The sequence below is a fragment of the Trematomus bernacchii genome, unplaced genomic scaffold (genome assembly GCF_902827165.1).
Source record: "Trematomus bernacchii unplaced genomic scaffold, fTreBer1.1, whole genome shotgun sequence".
NCBI classification, from domain to species: Eukaryota; Metazoa; Chordata; class Actinopteri; order Perciformes; family Nototheniidae; genus Trematomus; species Trematomus bernacchii.
In genome coordinates this window covers 3,547,787-3,565,064 of record NW_022987685.1, presented here as the reverse complement: position 1 = coordinate 3,565,064, position 17,278 = coordinate 3,547,787, and the positions used below count along the sequence as shown (strand labels likewise).

Sequence of the window (17,278 nt, the reverse complement as noted above, 5' to 3'; positions counted from 1 at the left end):
GAGACCCCACCACTGTATATTAGTTTCACACATTTGAGGAAATAATGAGCATCTTATCGTCTCGCAGCCTGACAAATCTCCAGTGTGCTCATGTTACACTTATATTAAACACATGTGAAATTCAAAACAAAGTCAAATCATGAAGCAAGAACCATCTTTAACTGCTTTAATATGCAGCATTTAAATCTCTGCATAACTACTGAAGAGTGACAAACTTTAAAAACAAGACCAACTTCCTCACTCCTTGACAACTAACTCAATATCTCTCCAGTTTCCTCATTTCAGAAGGTGACACTCACTAATCTCTTTTTAATTCCAATCTTTTGATTCAGAGGAGAAAATCAAATGCCATCACGTCTCTGTCCATCTGCTGCAGAATTACATTCAGTCCTCATCTGTCTCTCATCAGGATAAACCAGTTAGCCAACCCGCAGCTGATGCACGCTTTTACATCTAATTCAATTCAATAAGCCAATCATCAAAGTCTCAAGCTGCTGTAAAGAATATTTGATGTAGAATAGAAGCTTGAGTTGTGATAGAGAAACATAAAAGTCAAACACAAAAGGACTAAAAGCTGATCATTTATAATATGCATGAGACATCACAACAATTGAGCCAATTAGCAACATTTGAATCATGCACAAATGAAACTTATGAAATGAGACAGCTGCAAAGTCTTCTGTTAGAGTGACAGACGGATCATGTGACCTTACAGAATGACACACTTCTCAAGAACCGTGCAGCAACATCAGAAAATAATTAAGTATTCAAGACAATTTGACAAACTACTGCCTTTTTAATATTTAGTATTGCATGACGTATCGTTTGGATATTTTCCAAAGGAATCAATCTTGCCTTTTACTCAGATAACTTAACCAGGAAAATACAAATATGTGATGGGGCCGTGAATCACAAATAATCATCTTGACATGCACTTTGTCTTTACACATAAACAGATGATGACTCAGAATCTGAACAAACTTCAGTCTATGCTTTTAAACCTGTGCAACAACAAGTGGCTGATTTCTACTTGTAGGAAAAAAGAGAAATCCCTTCCAAACACTGAAGGAGTTTCCTTACCGTCATAACCGTCTGCTAACAAACCAAAGCGTTCCAACACCTTCACAAACAGCACCACCACCACCAGCACCGCAATCATCTCCAGACCCTCCACGTTCATGGTCAACATGTCGGGGGGGGGGGGGGGGCCGTTAAACTCCAAAAACCTGCACCTGTCTAATGAGGAGAGCCTGGGACACATTCAGAGAGTGAGGGACGGAGGGACGGAGGGGGGGGGGGGGAGAAGTGTGAGGAGGTGAAAAGAAGGAGGGGCGTGAGGAGAGATTGGAAAGCAGAAGCAAGGAAGGGAAGAGGAGGGATGAACCCCGTCACTGTGACGAAGAGGAAGATAAATGATGGAGTGCGAGAGATGGTGTAGTGATGGGGAAGCACTAAAGTCACAGATCTTTGCTTTTTTTCTTACAATGGGAAGGATACAAAATAAAAAAATCCTAAATGTACTAACTGTAATTACTCAAACACTCACCTATTAGCATTTAGTTAACTCCTAACATAGACTCCCCCATTAGCAGACTTTAGCTTAGCGGTGGTGACGTGAAGTCATGTGACCGTGCTTGTATACCCTTTATAGCCTAACGTTAGCTTTTTCCTTCAAACATCGTCCCGGTTGGCAAACAGCAGGATGGCTGAAGCTGCTGCCTTTTTGTGAAAGTACTGTTTTTAAAAGCACAGATTTTTCAAGTGCCTTTTTATTGAGTCAATGTGTTTGTTTAAAGCCACACAAGGGTGGGGCATGAAATCATTTGTAAAATGAATTTCTACTGAATATTGTAAATAAATGTGTAATTGTGTCTTTCAGAATAAAAGACGCAGATCCTGCCAGCGTCCAGCAAGACCACATGAAGAGCCTCAGGGGCTACATATTAAATAGACTGATTGGGGCACAATTACATAATAGATTTGTTAGTCACTGTTTACTGTTGTGGTATTTTGTAAATAAACATACTAAAATTCATCACGTCTCATAACTTCTTTCCGACTGTTGGGCAGATTAATTAACCCCTTTTCATCAGGGGGGTCTGTGGGACATTTATTACCTTACAGCCATGTTCACAATATAGCACAGGTGTGTTTTGTCCCTGATGTTCAGGTAACCTTACCAAGCAATCGCAGAAAGAGCAAGAAGAGATGCATACAGTACAACACCCGGGTGTAAACAGCTAGAGTGCTTAAGATAAGATGTGTCTTTATACATCCACCATAGGGGAATTACAATTTGACCCAGCAGCACAAGGGAATGAAGTTATCAAAGAAACATTTCCATAAATACCTATACATCCAAAACAGTATCTAATGTGTAGCCCGGGTGTAAATAGCATTGTTACCTACGGACACCAGGGTGTAAATAACATTGTTAGCTACAGACACCCGGTGTAAATAACATTGTTAGCTACAGACACCCGGGTGTAAATAACATTGTTAGCTACAGACACCCGGTGTAAATATCATTGTTACCTACGGACACCCGGGTGTAAATAGCATTGTTATACGGACACCCGGGTGTAAATATCATTGTTAGCTACAGACACCCGGTGTAAATATCATTGTTACCTATGGACACCCGGGTGTACATAGCATTGTTAGCTACAGACACCCGGGTGTAAATACCATTGTTAGCTACAGACACGGGTGTAAATATCATTGTTACCTATGGACACCCGGGTGTACATAGCATTGTTAGCTACGGACACCCGGGTGCAAATAGCATCTGCCATATTTATGTTATCCACCAGCCTGTCACACACACAGGAAGATAATCCTCCATTTATCTCCACACACGTCATTGTTTGGACAGTCACCATGGAAACAACCTCTGTGAGGCTCATTTAGCCCACTATCAGTTACTCTGCTTTACTTATCTCAGACAGGGACAAATATAGAGCCCCACAAGTAAGTGTGTGTGTGTGTGTGTGTGTGTGTGTGTGTGTGTGTGTGTGTGTGTGTGTGTGTGTGTGTGTGTGTGTGTGTGTGTGTGTGTGTGTGTGTGTGTGTGTGTGTGTGTGTGTGTGTGTGTGTGTGTGTGTGTGTGTGTGTGTGTGTGTGTCCTGGAGAGTTGTAAAGGTGATAACAAGGTTTAAAATCTAAATCAATTCAAAGGTTTTTCTGTATGTTACAAAAACAAAAGGCCTGAGTCACAGTAGCTGACAACAGTGCAACATACAATATACTTAACACATAAAACAATTAGGACTTAAAAAAGTGTAATAAAAAAATGCAAGTAAAATGCAGGAATAAGTCAGCTATGTACATGTAGACAGAATAATATTTAACAGAATGTACAACTAAACACAGTTAATTTAAAAATAAATACTGTAAAGATGTATCAATATGTGGATAGGGTGTGCTAGGATTATATATATAGCTTTACAGAGAGGAATATCATTTCAAGAGTTGTGTAGTAATTTGAAACAGCTTTTTGCTTTATCTCTGATATGTGTGTTCCTGCTTTCAGAACCTTGCCTACCCTCACAGCAACTTTCCAGCATCTGCTCTGCAATCACCTCCCAACTTTACTCAGGGTGCAATCAGGGCCCGTGGCTAATGCTAATGAAAATAATCAGAGTTCTGTGCATATCATCAGTACACAGTGTTCTGTATCAATCAGTGTGATGAAGGTAATTGGCAGTGTGTGGAGCATGGTGGTGCTGGATGAAGATGGAGCATGCACTGAGAGAAGTTCTGCTGCACCTGCACACTGCTGCAGGAGGAATAGAATGTATTATAATTATATATATCAGAAATTCTCACTGCTCTGCTGCTTATTCTATGTTAGGTTGATTTCACTGATGTTTAATTCAGTTAAAGCTTATTTTTGGTCATTTTCAACTTATTCATCTCAAATTAACCAATACATAAGTTTGAAATTTGAAACACAAAGAAAGTTTATACTAACTGAAAAGGTGTAGCCTGAATATACTACACATACTCTTCTACATAAATTATTCTTTACAATTCTCAGTAAAATAATATAATTGTAGATTAATTATGCTTTTTTTAAATGTATGTTTTATTAATTGTCTTATGTGAGAATAAATCAGTGTATTATACTTAAAGGTGGGGTAGGTAAGTTTGAGAAACCGGCTCGAGATACACTTTTTGTTATATTCCATGGAATGCTCTTAACATCCCGATAGCAATGAATATCTTAAGTGCTTTGACAAAAAATCCATAACAAAATGTCATCTGTGGAAGCCGTAATACTGTAAAAAGCACGACCAATCATTTTAGCCTGCCCGGCTAAAGTAACTGGATGGCCTACCTGCCTGTCAGCCTTCCATCTGTGCACAAACTTATCTCGTGCCCTCATTGGTCACGTTCGTGTGTGTTGGAGGAGGGGCTCTGTAAGGAAGTGGCAGATTTTTTCCGGCTGTGTATTTTCAAATTCTAGCGCACTCGAGCTGGTTTCTCCAAAATTACCTACCCCACCTTTAATGAGCAGTCTAAAATTAAATATGTTGTTAAGTCATTAATACCCATTGGGAATTATGATAATTATGATGATTATAATTATGCACAAATGTTATTATTTAATTTATTATATATTTATATGTGAAAACAAAAGTGGGTGCCATATTGTTTGCGCTCATTGTCCCTAGATGACTCAATTAATTAAAAAAAAGTATTATTTGTGCTTGTAGTCTTGCACCTTTAAAACTATGAACATGAGCATTTAGTTTTACTTAATGCAACCTGTTGCTGAACCAATTTATTTGTAAAATATTCCCAGCAACTTCCTCCTGTTTTAGTAAAAAGCACACATTTCAGTGTTCTATTTTTCAATAAGAGGTTTGTTTTTTAGAGAATAAATAACCATTGCTAACTATAATATCTCCTCTATAAGCATGAAGCTTAAAATCAATAGGATTGTTCTGGTTGTGCAAACCTCCCAAGTATTCACAGTGAGCCACTACACTATCTTTTTTTTTTTTTTCATTTATTTGGCAGGGACATTGCACATTAATGAACACTTAAAACATGAGATGTGCCAAGTGTAAATATGCCAGATTTAGCTTTGAGCTATCCATTCGCAGTCCCTCTGTATGTCTCCTCCTTATATGTATGCCTGTTTAAATCAAAGTGTTTGCTGATGTGAATAGTAGACCAGCAGTAAAAATCTCTTTATGTAAATAAATAAACACAACAGAGGGTAAAATGTGTTTATGTACGTTAACTTAAATTAAGTCACAATTGAATTCCCATCCCCAGACAAGCTGCAGCATGGCGTTCAAACAAATTAATGTGTTCCATTTGTTTGGAGAAATTACACATGAAAGCCCGCGTGGCCTGTCGACTTCAAATAATATGCTTCATTGCAGCTAATGTTGTCAGGGTCTTGTTAAATTGCCAGTAATGGATCTTGGTGATGCAGTGAGTTTGCACTCAACATGTTCAGATATTTTCATAGAAGGAGAACACAATTCGAAGTGTTCACATGCAATAACATCAAACATGCTCATTGTTTGAATAACAATATTAGAGCCTGCAGGGTTTTACATGAGGAGTGAAATATTGCTAAATAGTTATTTAGAATAATCTGAGGGAACTTTGACAAATGACAACCTAACAGGACCTTTTCCATCCTACAGAAAATGACAATTTCAAAGTGTATGTGAAATGTATTGCATTTTAGTCAAGGAGCCTTTAAAATACATTACTGTCCCTTTTTTAATTTCTTTACAGCAAGATGCTTGTCTGTTTGATTCTGCTGCCATCAAGTGGAAACTGCAAGAATTAACAAAAGCTCCGAATTGAATCAGTTTCCAGTTTCCACTCTTTTCAAAGATTATTTGTATTATTAGTGCATTACAATATTGGCCATATGTTGTGTTACATCATACCTTTCACTTAGTGGTCTCTTCGAAAACAGTTAATGTTATGAACAAAAACAAATGGTTATGAATATTCCTGGTTTGCAGTAGAGCTTTGATTCTCTGTTGCTGACATTTCTTAAAATCCCCAGGGTTTGCATCGAGTCAACTTTGCACAAATTGAGTGTTGCTATACGTTAACTGGCCCCTTTTATTTTCATTTAAGCAAGAATGATTGATGCTATAATATAGAAATAACAGTTATGGATAGTTTTAATATCAACATTTCCCCATTGATCTAATGCGGCTATTTCAAAATTACGTCACCGACAGCAGTTAGCTAGAACAGGCTACCCTCTCATCATTGTAGTTATTATTTATGGCAAAGAACTACAAAATGTTTTGGACTGGGCTCAACAGGATCTTCAGGAGAGAGGTTGTGTCACAAATCTCTCCTGAACTGACCTGGAGATCCTGTAGATTGCATTACATTTATAGATTTGTATCGTGTTTTTACAAGCAGATGTCACGATGTGCTGCTCTGACCAACAGTCAGTCTATCTAATCCCACTTTCTGCACCTGGATCCTCCTCTGAGCAGGAAGCTAATCATTACAAAGATCTGAGGAAGCCCCCCCACCCCCCCTCCTGATACTGGTCAGTGCGCCCTGTGGGGATCCAGGGATTATTTCACAGAACAAACTGCACACCAACTGAGGGAAACCCTAAGCAAGCTTGCAGCCTGAAAGCTGGAGCAGATTTTCAATTTAAATGCTAATTTATCAAACTGAGCACAGTGTAATGACACAACGACTTTGAACAAAGCTGAGATTACATGTTGCTGATGATAAAAGAAACGCAGAGGGAAGCGAGAAATGTAGTTGACCCCTCCCTTATGTAAGAACAGCCTTTGTACGTTTGCTTTTCATATATCTGAAGACTTTTACATAACACACACAATCAGTCTCATTGTCCAACTAATGAGGGAAAGAATCTATTTCATTTCAAGATAATTTTCCATGGTGAGACTATGGATTCATTTGTACCGCATTTTTAAATATGAAGCATGTTGGGCTACAACTTATCAATGGTGTGGACTCCTACAATCCTGGACGATATGGAAGAAGACATGTTTTTCTGAAGAATTACTCAAAAATAAAGAGTCAATGAAGCATACATAAAAATAACATGTTTTTCTGTAGTTAAATTGTCCTTGACAACAAATCCACTTGTGTTGGGTCTATTGATGACTTAAAGGTCCCATGTCATGGCCATTTCTACTGATCATAATTCCATTGTTGAGGTCTACTAGAATAGATTTACATTGTTCAATGTTCCAAACTCACATTGGTTTCTCAAACAGCATCTCTGTATAGTATGTGTATTCACTCTCTGTCCTACACGGCTTGTTGGAGCTCCTGCCCCCCCCCCACCCTCCCTGTCAGCCCACTGTGCTCTGATTGGTCAGCTCGCCCACTCTGTTCTGATGAGTCCACCACCGTTACAGCGGAACATTTAACAGTGATTATGTATTACCATGGCGTTAGTTAGCAACCAGGAAATGACACCAGTAATGACAAACAGATGACTGCGTGGGGTCTGGGTGCCGTGTTGGCGGGACGTTGCGGGGCTCGCTGCTCCGCCCTTTGAGGCTCGAGGAGCGGACAGTGTGAGCTGGATTACTGGTGCCACACACTCACAGCCTGAGAAAAGATAAGGCTGAGTGAGTGTGTCTGTGTGAGGAGCTCCACAGATTGGTCCATTTGGTCACTGTGACCAGGAAGAAAAAGAGAAATGTCCAACGAGGCGTTCTGGGGCAGCATAGACAGGTCTTTTCTGTGTTAGAGTTTACTCGCTACAGGGTGTACTTTGAGGGTTTGTGACTCTGCAGACCGTTTACATGCAGAAAAACCTACATAACACAAGGGGATGGGTAATAACCAGAAAAGCATGACATGGGACCTTTAAGTAATTTTTTTTCTCCCATTTTATTGACATTTTTACACTTTTTTGGTTCCTTGTGTCTCATTTTGGTAACTTATTATGGCTGTTTGCGGTTATTATAAGTATCATTATGGCAATGTTTTCACTCTTTTTGGTCACTTTGTCTTTCTTTGAGGTCATTTTTAGTCTCATCCTAGTGATATGTGTCTCTTTTAGAATATAAATGATTCTGTTTTACTTGTATATAGTTAACCTCTCTTGCATTAGTCTTGCAACATTCTCTTGCATTAATTTATGTTCTACTCTGAACATAAATTGTGAATTTTAAATAATTTAACTACCGAATATTTTAACACAAAACTATAAAATAATTGTTATTTATCAAGATCTAGCCATTTATGAAATAGCTTTCTTAATAGCTATGTTTTAGTGACGTTCAAGATCATTAAACAGGACTTCAATTGTTAGTATAACCCAAGCGGCAAACTCTGGGGAAGAGCCGGGACGCCAATGCGGAAGTGCCACAAACTGCAGTTCATATATTGGCCGATAGGCGCTGACTGCAGAAAGGAGCAATTTCCATAGAGCCCCATGTTAAAATGCCCAATTTCACAGCCTAAAAAAACATGTTTCTACCTATGGATCCAATAAATATTATTATGAATATAGTTAGATTCCACCTTCATGATTATGGATCTGTGAGTGAATTGTTTTCTAACACGACCCTTTTATTTATATTAGGTCTTAAAGTTTTTGCATAAATTAGGGCGTGGTCACTTTGATGGACAGGTACGTGCCTCACTGTCAGCTAACAGCAATTTGTCCACTCTGCTAGGCTACAACGTTAGTTAGTTGTAGTTGCTGTACTTGACCCTTTAGCCGTGTTCGTGGTGATTGTGCCTTTTAGGGAATATTGTTACAAATACCAGACAATTGAAATGTAGTGCTGTGCGCTTGAATGTACTAACAGACCTTCCAAGAAGTCTACTCTCAGCTTTTTTCGGTGAGTAAAATGATAATATTATACATGTTAATCCCGTTAGCAGGTGTTTGTGTGCTTGTTAGTTTAGCTTGTTATGTAGCTTATTATGTAGCTTATTAGCCAGCTAAGGACGTAACCCTTTATACATGTGTATATATATATATATACAGTTTAGTTTATGATTCAGCCTTTTATAGTATATGGCTGTGACACCCATAATGCTAAACGGGAGCAAATGTTAAAAGGGGACCCAATTATCCCAGTGGTGGCCGCCGGAGTCCACGCCGGCCGAAGCTAACGGAGCCGCAGGGGGCTAGCTCGCTAGCGCGTCCCGGCGGCTCCGTTAGCTTCGGCCGGCGGCGGAGTCCGGCATTATAACTGGAGATCAAGGAATGCAGCGAAACGCAGACTTGGTTCGCCTGCAGCCCGCTGTAGTATTAGCTAAATAAATTATGTTGAACAAGGCTTATTAAGCTGAACATCGCCACAATTGTTCTGCTATGTATCGGTACTTATTTTATTTGATTAACGTGTGAAGGACAAGCATTAAAAATAACAACAAATAGCTCATTATCTTGCAGATTGTCTCGTTTGATTATGAATGTAACGTTTATATAGTGGAACTACACTGTTTTATCAAAACCAAAGTGCCACGCAGTAACTTGGTATGCATGTATTTCAGCAGGAAATGTGCATTACCAAATTGGTATCAAATAAACAGTAACACAACAGCATTGGTAACACAACTTCCAAAGTTACAGTAAAATAAAAAGAACCCTGACTCGGACAATACACAATCCAACATGTTCAACAGAAGAGAATAAGTTATATTGTTTGTACACATGGTTCTTTACATATATATCTGTTTGTTTAAAGTTTCCAGGTGATGCAGACAGGATGGACCAGAGAGTGAGAGACAGAACTGGACTCCTCACAGCAGTGAACTTCAGCACAGGTACAAATACTCTTTTTTCATACTGTACAAAGAATCAAGAAAGATATTGGTTTAAATAAATGAAGTATTGACTTTAATACACTGATATACATTCCATTAAACAATACTAAATACTAGATCACCTACACATCAGTGAAGTTGAGGGTTTTTTCCATGCAAAGGGTTACATTTAGATGTTAACAAGCAATATGACTGTCAGCTTTCTAATTTAAGGTATTGAAGGCAAAGATATTAGTGACAACTGCTATTTATCTCTCAATATTGTCTGTAAAAAACGTGGTAAAAGTTATGATTTCAGTGAGAGAACAGAGCAAGCTTCTACAGTTGCACTAAGTTTTGATAACAGTTAAATATTATTTTGATAATAAAATATATTTCAATGTTGATGAATTTCATACTGTTCATTCATAATCTGATTGTCTTTGTAGCTCACTGTTGAAATAAAATAAAACATTACAATTACAAAATAATTATATCTACAGCCCCTAAACACAAGCACACCTCTTTCATAAATAACACACTTGTTCTGCAATAATATGTTTTATGTTTCCTGTAATTTTTGTTAGGAAAGGACATGCCTGAAAGACACGACTCAACATTTTCTCCTTCTCTGAGGGTCAAGAAGAACATCCAATAGGAAAATTAAAAGCTATTGTTATGAGATGTTAAGACCAGTACAGGACATTCACTAAGAAACTACTTTTATTGTGAAGTCAGCTGATCGAATGCACCTATTTCCACATCTACACTCCATCAGCTGATTAATTCTATTTGCCTCACTTTATGAGCTTCACAACATGTACCTTGTACCGCAGAGTTTGCAACGCAAATAAATGGGGGCCAATCTTCAGTCGGATGTGAATGTGTAATCTAACATTTTCAGTAAGAATAATGGACAAAAGGAGTGCAAATACAAATTCAATTTATTGAAATCTGAACCAAAAGTTAATCAAACATGTTTTAAATAAAAAAGCACATATGGACAGAAGGTGTAAACCTATTAAATGTATAAGTAAACACATTTAGTCAAATAAAGTGACAGACTAGGCCTGATCAGGTGGTATCAGCTATGCATGGGCTCCTCCATCAGGCCTGGTCCTCCTCGCTGAGGAAAGACCCTCAGTCCTCTCCGGCCAAACCAACAGACAGGACGTCCATCACACGGAGGTTTCTCCCTGAAGTCTCTGCAGCTCTCTGGACACCACGCTGTCTCAATCCGTCCACACTGAATATGAGAGGGGAAAATGAAAATAATAAATGCTTTAGACAATAAGAAATATAAAGTTGACTGTTGAGTTGCTCAGTTTTTTTAGATTGTCAATACTATTACTGTATAACTAATATCCCAGGTTAAGAGGCACCTTCAAATAAAGATTGGTCTTTAAATACATTTTGTCTTTTGAATTGTTTGTCTAAAGTCAAGGATCTAGAACTGGTACTTATAGTTGTAATGATACAGTCTGGTTATAATGCTGTTTGGAGGAGGCCTCACAGGTAAGAGCACTAACTAGCTACCATCACATGCACCTTAGCTTAACTTAAATGTATTAAACGTATAATTAAGTGATAGCAAAATATAAATAACTAATGTCATGCAAACATATTAATATTTGCTTGATTCCAGTGTTGCATTTAGCACATTGCATACAAACGTTAAGGGATTTTAAGATTCTGAAGTATAATGCTAAAAACTCAATAACTTAGATTATTATTTATAGTTTTGCTGAATAGTTTCATGTCCGCTTACCTTAGAAACGTAAAATGTGACGGCAGTGTGCTGATGGGGAAGCATGTTAGCTTAGCTTCTTAGCTTGAGCTAGCTCTGTTACTTCCCAGCTGGAGGCAGAAGGTCCCGCCTCGGCTCCGCCTCTTTGCCCTTATTTGGAGCAGGATGTAGCAGGCGGGAGTTAGACTCAGACGTCACTGTCGAGCCGTTAGTGGCCGACTCCGCCTACTAAGGGCTTCTCGGCAACTCTGCAGAATCCTATGGGTGACGTCACGGACCCTACGTCCATTTATATATACAGTCTATGGTATAACCTTAAGAAATGAATTGCACATAATAATTCCCACGGAGCTGTGACCACTTAGACATTTATGTGACGCTTTTCCACTCATTCTACCAGTTCTCCGTTTTCCTGTGTTGAAATCGACCAGCTGTGAAGGTGGGGGCGGGGCTTTTATACGCGAGTAGTGAAAACACTTCCGGTAGTCTGCTCTCATGTATCCTCCCTTTCGTCTCCTCCCTCACCCCTCCTCGCCTCCTCCGTGTGCATTTCAAGTATTGGGACGTCCTTCAACATGGCGTGTCTTGATCAATTTGAGTCGAGGAGGGGTATTGAGATGAGCCTCATGTCATTATAAAATGTTGGCAGTGTTCCGATGACATCAGATGTTCCAAGTGCTTTTATCTGCTCGTGACATCATCATGACATCACAGGTCATTCCAAAATAGTTAGCAAATAGGACCCAGGCTCTGAGTCAGCACAAACAACTTTTCTTCAGAGTGACCTGACACATCTTTAGCAGAGACACACCAGTGACAGACTTCATCCACACACAAAGCAAGGAAATATTCTACCTGCTAAAGATGGAGCGAGGGAGAACCCATAGGATGGCCCTGGGCCCCCACACCGTGCAGAACTCACACAGAGAGCAGAACAATATGCTCAAGCACGAGCCTGCTAACAGTTTTGATGCTAACTCAAGACTCAGCAGAGCACTGGAGGAGGCTAAACGAGAGCTGGCTCGTCAGAAGTGCGTCAACCAAGAGATCCTCAACAGCAAGAAGGAGGCACAGGAAGAACTGGACCAGACTACATTGCAGTTAGGTCAGGAGAAATCCCTCAAGCTGATGCACACCAAGAGAAGTAGGTCTATGCATAAAGAGCTGGACAGGCTGAAGAGGAGCTGTAACCAAGACGACGTCAGCAGCTCCAGGATTGCAGCTATCCAGAGCAATTGTCTCCGGGAGAAGAAGAAGACGGTTCTTCGGGAGGATTTTGAGGAGCTCAAAGTGGCGCATATTGTCACTCAAGCTAAGCTCTCAAAAGAGCTGCAGTTTGAGAAAGACAAGAGCGCAGCTCTTCAGCGAGAAGTTGAACAGCTGAGACGTTCCTCACCAAGCTCCCAGATGAAGAGGCAGAGCCCGAAGATACAGTGGACTAGGGCTGTGCAATTAATCGTATTTTAATTGCAATTACGATTTTGGCCTGCCACAATTACGAAAACAACAATTATTTAGCTTTGCTAGGTTGTGACAGTGCACTGCAACATATTTGATCTAATTTATTTTAGTCTAATTTATTTGTATTTATCATATTTATATATGTTTAGTAGCTTGTGGAAGTGCGCTCCAAAATATTTGTTGTATTTTTGTATTGGTTTTTCAGTTGAATTATACGTTCAGGGTAATCAACAGTTAAAGGTAGGGTAGGTAAGTTTGAGAAACCGTCTCGAGATGCACTTTTTGTTATATTCCATGGAATGCTCTTAACATCCCGATAGCAATGAATATCTGAAGTGCTTTGACAAAAAATCCATAACAAAATATCATCTGTGGAAGCCGTAGTACTGTAAAAAGCACGACCAATCATCTGAGCCGGCCCGGCTAAAATAACTGGATGGCCTACCTGCCTGTCAGCCTTCCATCTGTGCACAAACTTATCTCGTGCCCTCATTGATCATGTGTGCGTTTGTGTGTGTTGGAGGAGGGGCTCTGTGAGGAAGTGGCAGATTTTCTCCGGTTGTGTATTTTCAAATTCTAGCGATCTCGAGCCGGTTTCTCAAACTTACCTACCCCACCTTTAAAAAGATACTGTTCAAATTATTATTTGTATTTGTTTTAAAGTTCAATAAATTGAAGTCAATGAATAATCGTATTTAATAATCGTGATATCAATTATTGACCCAAATAATCGTGATTATGATTTTTGCCATAATCGCACAGCCCTAGTTTGGTGCATTAAATGTCAGCAAATAGTGGAAAATTGCCATCAAAGGTTGGTCTAAGTCCATGGAGATGTCCTAAAGGTCTTGTTTTATCATTCCAAAATACAAAGATATGCACTTTAATATGATTTAAAACTGAGAAAAACAAAATATGTCAATATTTGAGAGGCTGAAAACAGCATTTAAAAGACGTTTGCATAAAAAAATGACTTCAACGAATAAGCTCTCCTCTGAAAAACAATGACTGTTCTTCAACAAAGTGCTGCTCCTCAGTCTGTAGAAGCTCAGAGTTATCATAAAGAACATTTACGTCCTGTAATTAAAGTGCCATACTTGTATAAAAAGGATTTATACACAAGTCCTAAAAGAACTTCTCATTGGCTCGTGATTGGGATCAATAGACACCTGAGGTGAGAGGAGAGTGCTGAAGAAGCGAGAGCATGCCAAATGTTCTCTGAGATCTCAGCACGACACCACCTGTCACTTCTGACCGGTTCTGAGGAAAGTGCTGCATGTGACAGATGGGCTGGAAACATTTAATGACATCCATTTGAAGAGGATTTGCTGTACTGTCTGTTTTCACAGTAGTTATGTGTTTTGAATGGAGATTTTCTATGCATACATTACATTAGGGCTGCACAATTAAAAAAAATAAAAAAATGTCGACACCACAATTGCAAAAAGATTCGCGATATTAGAGGGAATGTTTATTTCTTAAACATTACAAATGAACAAATATTATAAAGTGAACATGGTGTGACTTTTTAGAGGATCTGTACCAAACAAAGATCTTTTGTAAGTTTGTAGAATACCGTTTGTAGTCCAGGACTTCTCTGCAGTTCACAATATTTTTGCACATTTTGCAAAATATTGCGCTTACTGCTATTTGGATATTGCAAGTCCCTACAGTACAAACGTAAAGTCTTAGTCTTTTTCATACTAAAGAAGAAGAAGGGAAAGTTAAAACACAAATCTCTGCTGTCATTATTCTCAGCTCAGGGCATCTCTTTCACAGATCATTTAAAGAGTATAAATGTCAGCTCTGAATGTGTTTTTCATGTTGTATCCCTTACATTAAAATCTGCTCTCAGTTCTGTAAACACAAGACACCGAACATCTCCATCACTTCTTCTTGTTAATGTCACGAGGAATCATCACCAGAAAACAAACCTCAGCTTCATAACAATAACCAGCGGTGTTTTTGTTCTATAAATCGGGCATGTTCAAGGTTTTGTCCTCTTCGGTGACTGACAGGCACAAACACAATCATTTACCAGTTGGTATTCTGAGTCACATTTAATGTTTTGCTTCCGAGTGTACCTTGCTCACGCCTACACACACTGCTCATAACAGCTCCCGACAACACGAACAACTAAATAATATTGACAGAAAGCATGGAGGCTGAACACATCATGACTGACACGTCTCTTATGTGAGGGACATTTCAAACACTCAGAGTGTGAAAAGAGTTTCAGGCTAAAGTTCCTCTGGGTAACACACCATCATCTCTTCTCATGTAGATGAGAGAGGCGATGGGAAATAATGGAGTGTGTTAGAGTGGTGTGGAGGAGCACTCATGTCTCTCACACTGCGCATATTTGATTATTTTGTTCTCATCTAAAAAACCCTTCCTTTTGTCAAACAAAGTACTACAGGATTGGACAAAATGGCCCTCAAAATTTGATTAGATTTTTCATGAAACGAAATGCAAAACATGTCAATCAGCATTTCCAAGAGCCTGAAATGACTGCTTCAACCCTAAGCAGACTAAACTATGAAAGAAATACACAAAAAAAGAGTCTTCCAAAGTGCATTATTGTTTTGTGAAACTTGTGTTTTTGATGACAGGAAATGTTCTGTTGTTGTTTTTTCATCATTTTATTTATAGTCTGTTGATTAGTCCACAGCTAGTCTTCTATAAACAGATGTCTGCATATGAATGCACAATCTGTTATATTATTTGTATTTATTTATCTGCATTCATATGCCAATTAAATTTGAAAAAATAATATGATTACGTCATCTGGACCAAAATCATACATTTTTGCACCTCAATAGTTAAACCTAAGACTCGGCCCTGAATATCAGCTGACTCCACCCAAACCCCCCCTTTTTCACATTTTGAAAGAGAAACATAATGTTTGAAAATGAAAATGATCAAATGTAAATCTAACCTCTTCCAAACACATGTTGGAATAAAACAATTTCCAAAGGTCTTTTTTTTGTGTATGACATAATTTTTTTTCAAAAACTACAAGGAATTTGAATGTCCAATCTGCTTCTCTTATAACTTTAAACTGCAACGTATTATGAAATGATCAACTTACTGCTGTGCTATCCTACATTTCTTAAACAAGATTCTACCTGCTTAGCATGGCATTATGGGAAAGTCCATACATTATCCCCTGCAAGACTGGATCCCATGTTTCCCTTTCTAGGTCCCTGTGAAATGTGTTTACAGTGCAACATAGTGCCCGCTCTGTGTGATTTAGACCCTCATTTGTTTTGCTTTCAAGCCCACTCCCCAGTAAAACATGACTTACTATACTTTAAGTGTCTGTCTTAACTACACAACTAAATATAACCTTGAACAGTCACTGTCCGACGGCCGCCTACTAAATATTACATTGTTGTTTCATGAAGACAGAGCAGACTTGTTCTTCTTTTGTTGCGGTGACAAGCTCTGATCAGCACATAATCACAGGGAGACAGTGATGTAACATAAGAGTGTGTGTCGATGTGGCATGCTGCGAGTGTGTACTGCCCCTGTCAAACCAATTATCAGGAAAGCAAATGGAAAATGCCGAGCGTTTTTGTGGAATTCAGAGCGAAATGTTTACTAAATGTGGGCGATTGCAAGTCTATTTCATGGACTGCTGGTTTTGGAAATGTAGAGAAAACAGTCGATTAAAGAGGAAACATGAGTCCAAAACACATAAAGACAAATGCAGGACAATGTCAAACACAGAGAAGACATTTTCAGTGCTCATATTTTAGCAACAATTCCACCGACTGAAGCACAACTTACAAAAAGACTAAATACATGTTCTAAAAAGGCGATAACCTTTCTTCTTAGGCATTCAGTTAAGCTGCTGACTGTTGGAAAATGCATGCAATTAAAGCATCTCCTCCCTTCCTACCTGTTGTCTTGCGTCTTTGTTTGGGCTGCAGAGAGAAGATGACCATTAAAGCCCCCATGATGCCTTTCACACTTTCTCACTCAGCGATCTGGAAGTCCTGCTATATTTCACTTCACACTCACTATAACACCGGGACGGCTTGACAGTGAAAGCCTCACATGAAGAATGAAGTCTCCGGTCTGAAACTCTCCTTTTTATCCAGCAGGGCTATGTGGGCAGCAGGAGGAGGAAGAGAAGTGGGAGGAAAACATGCGTTGAGTTTTGAATTTTGACGCGCATGCTCCCCAGCGCCCCCCTCCCATCTGTTTTCCCGCTTTGAAGTGAGCGCTCGCTATCTGATCTGTGCCTGCAGACGCTACTTTGTACCAGTTGAGCACCTATATTAATTGAGACTGCAACATGCTGTGGAGAGTGCCCTT

The 17,278-nt window shown here is 39.1% G+C and overlaps 1 protein-coding gene across 2 annotated transcripts in view; it reads right to left on the bottom strand.

Moving 5' to 3' along the window:
• kcnip4 (Kv channel interacting protein 4) overlaps positions 1-17,029 on the bottom strand; it is a 57,551-nt gene extending 40,522 nt beyond the window's left edge. The window contains exon 1 of one of the 2 annotated variants that reach the window (XM_034136463.1): positions 16,860-17,029. In XM_034136463.1, the coding sequence (XP_033992354.1) occupies positions 16,860-16,917 (58 nt within the window). In that variant the 5' untranslated portion in view covers positions 16,918-17,029. Of the gene's footprint in view, positions 1-1,080; positions 1,194-16,859 lie in introns of those variants that run through there. The other variant, XM_034136462.1, reaches the window with a different exon arrangement.
• Positions 17,030-17,278: the final 249 nt, after the last annotated feature.